The sequence below is a fragment of the Bacillus rossius genome, chromosome 3 (assembly GCF_032445375.1).
Source record: "Bacillus rossius redtenbacheri isolate Brsri chromosome 3, Brsri_v3, whole genome shotgun sequence".
NCBI lineage: Eukaryota > Metazoa > Arthropoda > Insecta > Phasmatodea > Bacillidae > Bacillus > Bacillus rossius.
The window spans coordinates 49,380,409-49,391,989 of NC_086332.1; the positions used below are offsets into that span (position 1 = coordinate 49,380,409).

Consider the following 11,581-nt stretch of genomic DNA (forward strand, 5'->3'; position numbering starts at 1 on the left):
ATATTTTTAAAAAAATTCACTTAATTAATTAAACAAGAGCTTAGCTAAATAGCATATACCAAATGGTTAGTTTAGCAAGATCTCGTGACAGCACTCAGGATTGTGTGAGCGGCTGTTATATGATGTACCAAACTTTAGAACGAAAAGTTTCATTTAAAAGCTATTTCTTTCTTTCTTAAAGGAGTCCCATTACAGATGAAATTTAAGTAATTTTAAATCTAATTTAATATCAGCATTTTTATGGCTAATTTTTTCACCAAGTCTCAATGTTGATTAACACTCGGAGTGACATTGAAACAGAAAACACAATTTCCTTCTTCGATAAGGCAAAGAGACATCTTACGTTCTCTGTTTTTATTGTTTAAAGATTTCCATATCACAAACTAGCCCATTGTGTATGTCTGTTAACATTTTTTCTAATAGGTGGCATGGTAGTGCAATTGTGATTTTATCTGCAACACGTCAAATCTATTGACCAACTATCAGGCTCAGAAGGGTGCAGCCCGGGACGATGTAAAGTTGCAGGTCTTAATATCACATAAATGATTATACTTTGCAAACCCAATGTCAAATTAAAGACAATGGATAGTCTATTTTTAAAGGTTTATAACCATGAATTCCATAAAAATCTTTAGACAGAATTGGTAATGTAAGTAACAATTTATTTGATTTTGTTCTGCTTCAGAGATCAACTGTAGAAAAAAAACAGAGTAAATTTTTGCCCAGCAAAAGTCAAAAGAGATTTACTTTCGTCAGTGTCAAACAGGAAAAGGTAAATATGTGCACATTATTTTTTATATCTTAATATTTTCTTTTGTATGTGTGTGTGTATGTATATGCATGTATGTATGCATATATATATGTATATAGTCACGGTTCGGGTTTCAAGAGGGTCGCTACGGTGTTGATTGGTAATGGGCGCCACCATGTGGAAGGGCACGTGGACACGTGGACCCGGCTAAGATCCGTCTCAGGGCGTGACGTCGCCCGTGTGAGGCAAGACTGGACCCTCGGTTAACTCCTGTAGTACACTCAGACCTGGCCCGCTCTCAGCGTCGGGCACGCTTATGTTAGAACAAGTAATAGTGGGCTCTCAGGCGTCCCACACGCCTGCTCATGAGGTATAGGTCGCCACATGGTCGGTGCAAAAAAATACAAGAAGACAATTATAATTAAGATATTTAATATGTGCGCGTACTCCCATACATGGTCTCACGAGGTGCGTCTCCAAGATCCCAGGCACACATCCCGAAACACAGGAATAAGGCCCACGCACGTGGCCTGCACAAGCAATTACTTAGAATGTTAAAAGTCTCGTTAAGAGTTAAAAAATGATTACGTTAAACAGTCCCCCAACCGAGGCAGGCCCCGGGGATACGTGAAAGAGATTTGAAGGAATTAAGCAAAAAAACGGAATTAATGGTCAGCGAACAAAGAGTGAAGTCCCCGGGTGCGGAAGGCAGCGTCATACCTCGGTCGTTGGCGGCGTAGAACTGACCGAGCGAAGGGCTCCCTCGGAGCAACATGGCGCCTTCCCGTCTTGCCAGATTACCATTACACCTTTCCGATTAAGTGCCTTGTAATCTTACATAAAGAAATACAAAAACACTCCTAAAATTAAGACACGTTCTCCCACGGCTCTATTACTATTTAACATAGAGTTATTAATTACTTAAATTTAAATACATATTGACTTTGTTCGTGTTCGGGTCTGCCTTGGTCCTTCCGGCAACGTCTTTAACTTACATACTAAAACTTATATTCTAAACAAAACGAAAACCCTCCCGCCCGTCAGTGGCGAGACAAATGAATGGGGAAAAAATAAAAAGCTATATCATATAATTATTACAAATTTAGGGGGACGTCGCACTGCCGCTACAGCGCCCTCATGAGGTAGTTCGTGGCGCGCTATTCAAACACAAACACACGACTACGTACTCGTGACGGAGCGGCTGCCAGTACGGGAAGTGGGACGGGGGGTGAGTGGAAAGGTGGCGGAGGCTGACCAGGCTTCTGGGGCACAGGCCCGGTAGACATCAATATATATAAATAATTTTCTAGGCTTTATTGATACCTACGAAGAAACAGTACATCATGACTCAGAGGTAGTATCTTTTAATGATGTACATAAGGTACCTACCAAGAAATTTTACTTGTTAGTTTATTGGTAGAATGTATTTCAAATCTTTGTAGCAGCTTGGCAATCACCATCTATGTTGAGCAGATATAGAGGAATCTGTATTATTTTGACTCTGTAGTAATCTAAGCACCCACCCCTGAATAGTTACATAAAAGATCACCATAATATGTTGCCGTAATTTGATATGTTATATCATGTAAAACTGTTATACAGGGGATATTATAATTTATATTATTTCCTTGAAAATATATCAGCTCGCAAATGTTAAGACTTACTCTCAATTAAAGTACCAGTGACAGTTTGCTCTGTAATATCTGGACCAGTGAAACACTGCAGTATTTTTATTCTCAAGAAGGACTTTTGAAAATCTTACCACAAGCTTTTCCTGTGAAATAATTTCTCACATTGTCATTTTCTTGTGACTACAGCATGTTTTATTGTGAAATGAATTACGTTACAGCTCTACATCATTGTGACCAAAGAAAGTTAAATTTCCTAGGGTGCTCGGCATGTCCCACATCGGTCAGTGTACGTTGGAAGACACTGAGTCTGCGTCACCACGCCACACTTTGACTGTTAAGCTATTTAAAATTGTGCCATAGGTGGAAAAAGAACACATAACTATACTCGCTAAATTTAAGCTATGTTACATGAAGTAGCACAAACTCTTGCTTATGTACACAAAACAATATTAATTTAAATTAAAAGTAATGTGTCAGGACCTCTTGGTTACCATTGGTGATATCACCCTTTGGTGATAAAGTTACAAGTATTAGATAAGAATACATTCCTCCGAATTACTTAAGAGTCTGCTGTAAATTAAACTTTAGCTTGGGGTGGCTAACCATTTAAAACACAATTATATTTATTCTCTACTTATGTAAGAAGTATGTTGCACTGACACTGTTGCCAACCCTTGGGGTTTGTAGCATGCTGTTTGAATGCAAACATGCAGAGGGTGGAGAAAAGTTCTAGGTCAATAGCAATTGATAACTTTGTAGCAGTGCAACCCCTTACTTTCACGAATTTTAAAATACTATGTTAAAGAATAATTATGTTTTATTATTTAAGTATCGTCATAAAAAGTAGCAACAAAAATTCAATGCGATAACACTATTTTATTTGATCAAGTGAAGCTGTTTGTTCTGAGTTTGTTCTCATCATGTAAATGTTTCCTTATTGTGAAATGGTGGCAATGTTTAGTGTTTGATGAAGGGAAAAAGTCATCAAACTTCAATATAATCTTTTAATTTCCGTAAGAAAGGGATAATAATATTGTGTCACATAATCATTGTCTGAAATTGGAACTCTTATCATTTACTTCTCTGAGACTTTGGAGAATTTTCAAGTGTTTGTTGCCTGAAATGTACACAGTATATCTTAGCCAGTGGTTCAACCTGTTACAACTTTTATCCTCTAGAGCAGGGTTTCCCAACCGCTGATACGTGTTCCACTAATGGTACGTAACAATGTTGTTGGTGGAACATTAAGAAATAAACATAGGAACAGAGTTGAAAAGTACTTACGATACAAGTTATGTTCCATGGACCCTGATATTCAAAATTTGATAATGGCCAAACAGCAATAAGTTTCCCAATAAAAATAGCTGAAGTTTATGAATCTTGGTTTTTTGACTCAATTTGAAATAATTGTCTAAATTAGTTTTTTGTACATACCTAATGTTGCTCAGTTTGAATGAATGTTTATAATTGTTGGTTTTTAGAGTTATAAATAAATATATATAAATATATATAAATAAAGGTGCCATTTTGCAATATATATTTAATTTTTTCCTAAATTAAAAAAAAGTACCTTAGCTTATATATATTACGTATTATCTAAAACTAATAGCTTAAGTAGGCCTAGTGGTACACCAACATTTAAACAATCTCAAGTGGTACACAGTTACTAAAACGTTGGGAACCCCTGCTCTAGAGATAATTAAAACTAATGTTACAAAATAAAATAATATTTCTTCTGTTTTAGATGGGAAGTTGTGTATATAATTCCAGTAGAAGTTTAACTTATGATGAAAATATCAAAATTAAGGAGGAAATACTATCCAGGTGAGATGTGTGCACTTTCATACAATCCTTTACATGTGTGAGTGGTCTGTACTTGCACATTTTGCAGAACGGATATGTGATAAATTAAGCCTCTTCCAATTATTCTGTCTTGCACTCTTTACAACTTCCTACTCAGTGGTTCGCCACTGTGTCATAGATACCTCTAAGACCAGGGACAGCACCTATGCTATCAGACGCCAGGTGAGGTAATGATACCCGTGGATGACTCACGAGTTGCAGCAAGCACACACAGCAGCCAGTAGATTCCGAGCTCGTCTTCCAACTATACGCACGTCAGACCTTCCTGACGCCCCCGTGATGAACGAGGCACATACACTGGGCGTCAAATTGACGTGCCGCGGATACGACGACGACATTGTCCTGGGTGCCACACACAGGGGCGCTGAGAGCATAGACGTCTTAGGGCATGACAGTTTGTTGTGCCTCATTCCTTACCGAGGCGTCAGGAAAGTCTGACGTGCATGCGGCCGTAAGGCGAGCTCGGATTCCACTGACTGCTGCGCGCGCTCACAGCAACTCGTGAGTATCGTTACCCTCCCTGGCAGTTAGTAACATAGTCTCTCGTTCCCGGTCTTGGGCATATGTATGACACAGTGGCGACCCACTGGGTAGGAAGATGTACAGGGTGCACGACAGTTCTAAGGCCTACGATTATATCCAAGGGTAACTACCAAAATACGCTCTTTCCTAATGTTTCTCCTTTCATCTGAATGTCAAGTTATTTACATGCGTATATAATATAAACTCATTCAGGTAGATTAATAGCATAGACAGAGCTTGATGAAAATGGTAGAATTCAATAATGTTCCGAATACAGTGAGTATATTTCATTTGCTTAGAATGTTATTTGATTTTGATCCCTGTAGTCTTTTTTTGTGTTGCTACATACCGAGAGAATTATATGTGTTTAACTTCCATAATCCTTAAATGTATTTGAGTATGCATTGTTTTTTGCACATTGGACTCATATACTATGTGAAACACTAGTTTCACTGATTTAGTTTTTTAACATCTTGCTTTGCCCATTTTTTTACTGAATGTTCAGCATGAACAATCCAATTCATAGTTATGATGATTATACATATAATTTATCTTCATTGACTTAGTTTTTTTGTACAGATACAATATGTAGTTATTTCTTGATTTGTTTCTTAATAATTAACTTTCTTGAGTTCTTTTAATTAAGAATGTGACACTTTTGGTGTGGTCTTTATGTGTTAAGAAGATTGATTGCTTTTGTAGAGTTTTAAATGGTCAGTTCCATCTTACTGTCAACTTTAGCAATAATGTTAACGATGTTGAGCCTTATATTATGTACTAGTTATAATTGAACCCATAGTAAAAATTGGAAAGGAACTGGTTGTCCAAGGCCCTTATGAAAATTCCATGGTAGCCATGCTGTGTGATGATGGCAGTGCATAGGTAATAATATTGAGGGTGGCAAATACATTAAGTTTATATTTTGCCCAAGTAATGAATATCTCTCCTTTAAAATTAAACTTATTTTTAGAAGAATAAAATATATAATTAAAAATAACATTGTTTCCTGTTTTTAGGTCAGGCAGTGATACTGATAGTGTTCATAGTCCTGATACCTTGAGTGCGCCTAGTCCTCCAATGTTCTGGGACAGTGAGTCTGGTGATGAAATGGAGTCTTTCGGCAGACATCTTTCCCCAGCAGAATTTGTCAAAACTACCTTTGTGAATGAATGCAACTTGCCTGACAACCCAGAAAATGATCCTCTTTCTCTGACAAGTGATGATTTTGTCAATAAAAATGGCATTGTTGCAAATTCTAGTGAATGTGCATCGAATAGTAATGTTTGTGCGATAACTTATGACTTTGCAGTCAAAGAAGAACCTGAAGATAAATTTGTTGCTTGCAGTGACTTGTTTGGTCAAGCAACAACGCACCTCACTGGGCCCAGTTGTGGCTCAGCATTTAGAGGCATTTCTGATTTTTCAGAGTTCTCAATTGACAACATAAAACACGAAATATTGGATGATGAATCAAATGCTATAGAAAGTGAAAATCCTGACAATGCAAACTACAGTCCTACCAAGAAAATTCTAAGGTCAGGTGATTCTGTAAAACGACCTGGTCACCATTTACTGTGTGATCCTGATAGCAGAAGTCTTGAGAGTAAATCTACTTATTATTGTAATACTGATAATCAGAACTCGAAATTTATGGGTGAATCTGGGGGTGACCAGAACAGCACAATGGCGTCGACCCTTAGAGATGCTCTGTGTAGCTCAAGTTCTTGTAAAGTTATAGATAATGAAAGGAATAACTTGGAAAATGATGCTCTGTGTAGTTCAAGTTCTTGTGAAGGTGTAGATTGTGATGATGGTGACTCTGGAGATGCTACTTTACGACAGACAAAAAAGAACATGCTCAAGCACCTGCACTGTATTCAGTCAGTTAAAAATCAAACTCAAACAGATGACAATGACCTGCTACATCTTACTCCAAGCATAAGTGAAGTATCATGTTTCAGAAGATTGTTACCAAAACCCGAAGAGAGTAGTGTTAAATGTGTAGAAATGATGCCGGCAGACAATAAATGTGATGTATCATTGCTCAACTCAACATCAAAATTCAATGTGTACATTTCAGCTGAAAATGCAAGATGTGTTAAGAACAATGTAACACTTGCAGGAACATCATCTGAAAGTGAACGTATGCTTCCTGGAAGTGAAATTCGCAAAGCAGACTGTGTTCAGAAGAAAATAAAAATTCCAATGAAAATATTACCAGTGCCATTTTTCACTGAAAAGACTTCTCAATCCACTCAAGCAAGTGCTCAAGGGACATCCGAAAATGTGTCTTCTGAAAATGCACAAACCTTATCCCAGGTGGTTCAGAGGAAAGTGATTAGGATTTCATCTAAAAAAAAACAAACTCCAGCTAGAACAGTTCCAAAACTGTCTAAAATAGTTAAGAAATTAGAGCCTAGTCCTCATGAATCTGCTCAAGTACCTGCAAAAAGCAAGCAGGATGTGTGTTGTGTTCAGGACAGGGTACATATCACATCTAATATTTCGCAAGCTTCTGTTGAGGCTTTACAAAATTTACCTCACAGTGTTGCAAAAGAATCACAATCAAATGTTCAAGGAAAATATTATACCAAGCCTAGGTTGATTTGTACAGTTGGGAATAAAATGAAAACTTGGCCTAAGTTGGTACGTTTAGCTACAGATGAAAATACACTTATCTTATCTCAGGGAGCTACAAATAACATTGAATCATCAATTACGAATGAATCAGCACATAATGTGAGCTTATCGAACAGCACTGAAGAATCTACAGTCCCTGCTGATAGAAAAAATAACATTGTCCATTGCAAACAACTGTCTAGTAAGTTTGTTCACATAAAATCTGAAAGCTCCAAGAATCATATTGTATCAAAAGTTTTTGAAAATGAAATTGTTCGCAGCTTATGCGAAAGTGATAATAAGTTGTCAACAGAAATAGTTCAGGAAAATGTGTCTCCTGTGGTACAGTCTGGATGTGCTGACAAAGTAGTTTCACAAGCTAGTACTTCCACCACGAGTTGTGTAATACCCAAACAAAGGGCTGAAGGATTGTCACAGGGTATAGAGTACGCTAACAGAAACTGGAGTTCATTGTACACTCAACCAAGCCATTACAGTGTGGTGTCTGTACCACCAACTGTGTCTAACCTCATATCACATCGCAACAGGTACATATCAACAGTGGAAACTCTCAACAAGGTACGTACATGTTCCATACTGCATAGACATTTAATTTTTTTTGTAAATAATTTAGTATTAGTCAGTGTTCCTTCAGTAAATGAGCTGTCACAATGGATTGAATGCATCAAGAAATAAGTCGTAGACCTTGCTAGGTTATTGTAGAAAAAGTAAAGTAAGACTAAATAATGTAGATATGGAATTACGACAGCCCAAATATTTTTGATTGCTTTGCCTGCACTGGCAAGTGTTTTGTTTTTGGCATCATGCCAACTGTTGAGGTCTCGCCACAGTGATGCTAGTTCGGTGTGGGCATAATCATGATGTCAGTGACTCAGTGCTCAAACCACCACCAAAATGGCCGTGCTGGATGGCGGCAAAGCAGTTATGCCTGCTACAAGCCCAGATGTGTGTAGTATTTAAATTGTGAAGTCGATGTAACTTACTGCCGGTGAACTAGATGAGCATTTTCAGAAACTATGTCACAGTTCCACAAATGAGGATTAGCAAGATTGTTTTTTGTACTCTCTCTATTGTCTTTCTGTCATGAAATTGCAATGTAGGGATTCATACTAAGATTAAGTATTTTAAAAGTTATTTAAGCTTAGTGTGAAAAGTATTATTATTGTGCTAATATTCAGTCCACAAACAGGGTGTTAACCACTCACAGTACTCCGAGGATGTTGAAGTAAAATTACCTAACAGGACACATCCAAACAACACATGGTGATGCACTATGTCCAACATGTAGCTCTCTTAGAAACACTCTAAAAACAACCCCTGCACACAGCAGGCAATAGGCTTGCCTGACCATTGATGGAGGGGGGAGGGGTCAGGTGAAGGCTTTACAAAATGAGTGTTCTGTTGCGAAATGGTCGGCTATGACTAATTAGGAGCACAGATTCATGCTTCGATAACATGCTGCAAATATAGATGATAAATAGAATGTTATATTTCATAGATCATTGTCAATAATATTTTTTTTTAATTATTTGTTTTGTTTCCATTTTATTTTTTAAATGTTTGTGCAGGGTATAATGTTACGTTTTGCTATCGCACGGGGGGGTTGATACTAATTTAATCAAAATGTATGGTTATGTTGTGGGCTCCACCACATGGAATACTGGTCATGTGGACCCAGCAGCTCTCATCTCAGGGTCATGACGTCACCTGTGTGTAGCGAGGCTCGTACACCCAATTTATATTAAAGCACTTAAAACAAAACTATGTCCACTCTCAGTGGTGGTCACGCTTTATTACTGAACGCAGTGGGTTCTTAGGGTTGTCCCACATGCCGCCATGCAGTAGGTGCTGTACATATGGGCACAAAGAAGAGAGTAACACTATTTGAAGTACATGCCCTGGTTTATTTGGATCTACACACACTCGTACACATGAAGATTTAAACTGAGAAATGTCTCGAGGCATGAATCGGTTATGGTGAGGTGTGGTTCACACATGTGGCCACACAAAGAATTACGTAGATGTGGTTAAAATCTTGTATAGAGTGAAAATGCAATTACTTAAACGGCCCACCAGCCGAGAGTAGCCCCGAGGATAAATGTAAAAGGTTTTAGTGAGTTAAATAACACAAGCAGAAACTACTTATCAGTGAATGCAAGCGGTGAGGTCCCCGGGTTTCTGGTGCGTCTGCTCTCGGCCGGTGATGCCGAAGGACTTGGCGGAGTGAACACTCTGCAAGGGCAACCTGGCGCCTTCGCGCAGAATTAGACTACCATTACGTTTTTAAGATTATTAAAAACTAAACACACAAAACACACTTAAAATATTGCATACTTTCTTGCAGATAGATTACTTAAGGACATACAGTAATTTAAAAGTTAATAATTAAATAAAGTTTGGTTTCGGGTGGACTCAGGTCGACCTCAGGAATGTGCTTTGCTTTCTTTATGTTACTCAAAATTATGTATAAAAATTACAAAACAAAATCCTCCCGGCTGATCTTCAGTGACACAAACCCTTTGGGATGAAAATAAAAGTTTACAATTTAATTAATAATAATATAAGAGAACAGAGCACTGCAGCTACGGCGCCCTCTTGCGGGAGTATGTGGCACGCCATTTAAAACACGTCGCACACACACGCACACGTGTGGCAGACTGTTTGAGACAGAGGGTGAGGGTGGGTGGAGAAGGGGGTCTGAAGCGGCGAGACTTGTCGAGCTTAAGGGAGGGTGTAGCCCTGAAAACGTCAGTTTAATAATGTAATAATGGATCTATGCCTAAATATAATGGTGAGAACAATAAAATGATATTAGTAGTACCTATTTTATGTTTTATGTTTGTTAACTTATCTAAATTTTTGTGTTTTATTTTTCAGAGAGTGCGGTTTTTGTCCAGGTTGAAGTCTATCTTGGGAAATAAAAACTTCCATCCGTACAAATCGAAATGATATTAAACATCAATTTCAGTTTGTCAAATGCATAATTCATGTCATCTGTAATAAATCAGTATGATGTAAAATGTTAGTGATAAAAAAGCTATTTTCCATAACTTTGCAAAAACTGTAAAGTTTCTGTGGAAATGTGTAATGATGTTACAACTAATACCCCAATACCCCAATTTAAATTGGATTCGTCACCAAATTTTTTTTTTTACTTTTATATGTGTAGTATGTATATTATTAGCTATATAAAGTTTATATTTGTTGTATTTTTTGTTGAGTTCTTACTTGTAACACAATCACCACAACCATGGTGAACCATGAGGGGGGAGGGATGGAAGGACAACCATGCCCCCAGTAATCAATGTTTCAATTTCTCCTCTTCGCTTCCCCCCTCCACCCTTTTTACTATAATTAACCCATGAAATATACTTTATGTAGTCATAAAATTCAGTATAATTAAATGGACCAAATGTGTGGTATAAATGATGATAAATGCTAATATTGATAATGCTGCTTACGGAAGGTGAGGGCTGACCGTGCCAAAAAAATGTATGCTTAATGAAAAACAACTTAAGCTGATAGTTTTGTCAATAAAATAATAAGCTACAGTGCTCTCAGGTGCCTGAGTTCCTAAAGAAAGACTCGATAAAGTGTATTGCAAGTCTATCTCAAGAAAGGACTACAGGAAGTTATTGTTTGGAAAATTTGTACTAAATATATTTTTTCTGATCAGGATACTATAATACACTATTTCAGTCGGATGAAGTAAACTTTTCTCGTTGAGCCTTAGCTTGATTATTTATATTTAGGATTAGTTCCCGTTTGGCTAATTCGTGATTATTTTTATAGTTAGAGCATGTTAGAAGTTGGTATCTTTTATCATAAGATTACATTCAGGTGTATCATACTTTACAGATTGCATGTTTTACATAAATTTCTGTTTTTAATTATAAAATATGGATATAGTAAGGGCAGACCTCAATTTGTTTTTAAAGTGGGGACATTTTTGACATTGCCTTCTCAATAAACAAAACTCCTGTTTTCTCTATCCAAGGCATTCCGTAACTGCTTTATTCCCATTAAAGGCCACATGAAAGTCAATTGCATCCTGCACATAGAAATATCTTTTAGAAATCCTTTATTTGTTCAAACAAAATGTGTACTACTCTTTGAAATGTAGGACAAGATGACAATAATTATGAAGATATTTGGTTCTTAGCTGAATCTGAGG

At 37.3% G+C, this 11,581-nt stretch overlaps 1 protein-coding gene across 2 annotated transcripts in view; it reads left to right on the forward strand.

The window, feature by feature from the left end:
* Positions 1-10,616, forward strand: part of LOC134530653 (uncharacterized) — a 114,595-nt gene extending 103,979 nt beyond the window's left edge. For both annotated transcript variants that reach the window (XM_063365686.1, XM_063365687.1), the window contains 4 exons: positions 686-772; positions 4,127-4,206; positions 5,784-7,965; positions 10,285-10,616. In XM_063365686.1, the coding sequence (XP_063221756.1) occupies positions 686-772; positions 4,127-4,206; positions 5,784-7,965; positions 10,285-10,356 (2,421 nt within the window). In that variant the 3' untranslated portion in view covers positions 10,357-10,616. The remainder of the gene's footprint in view (positions 1-685; positions 773-4,126; positions 4,207-5,783; positions 7,966-10,284) is intronic.
* Positions 10,617-11,581: the final 965 nt, after the last annotated feature.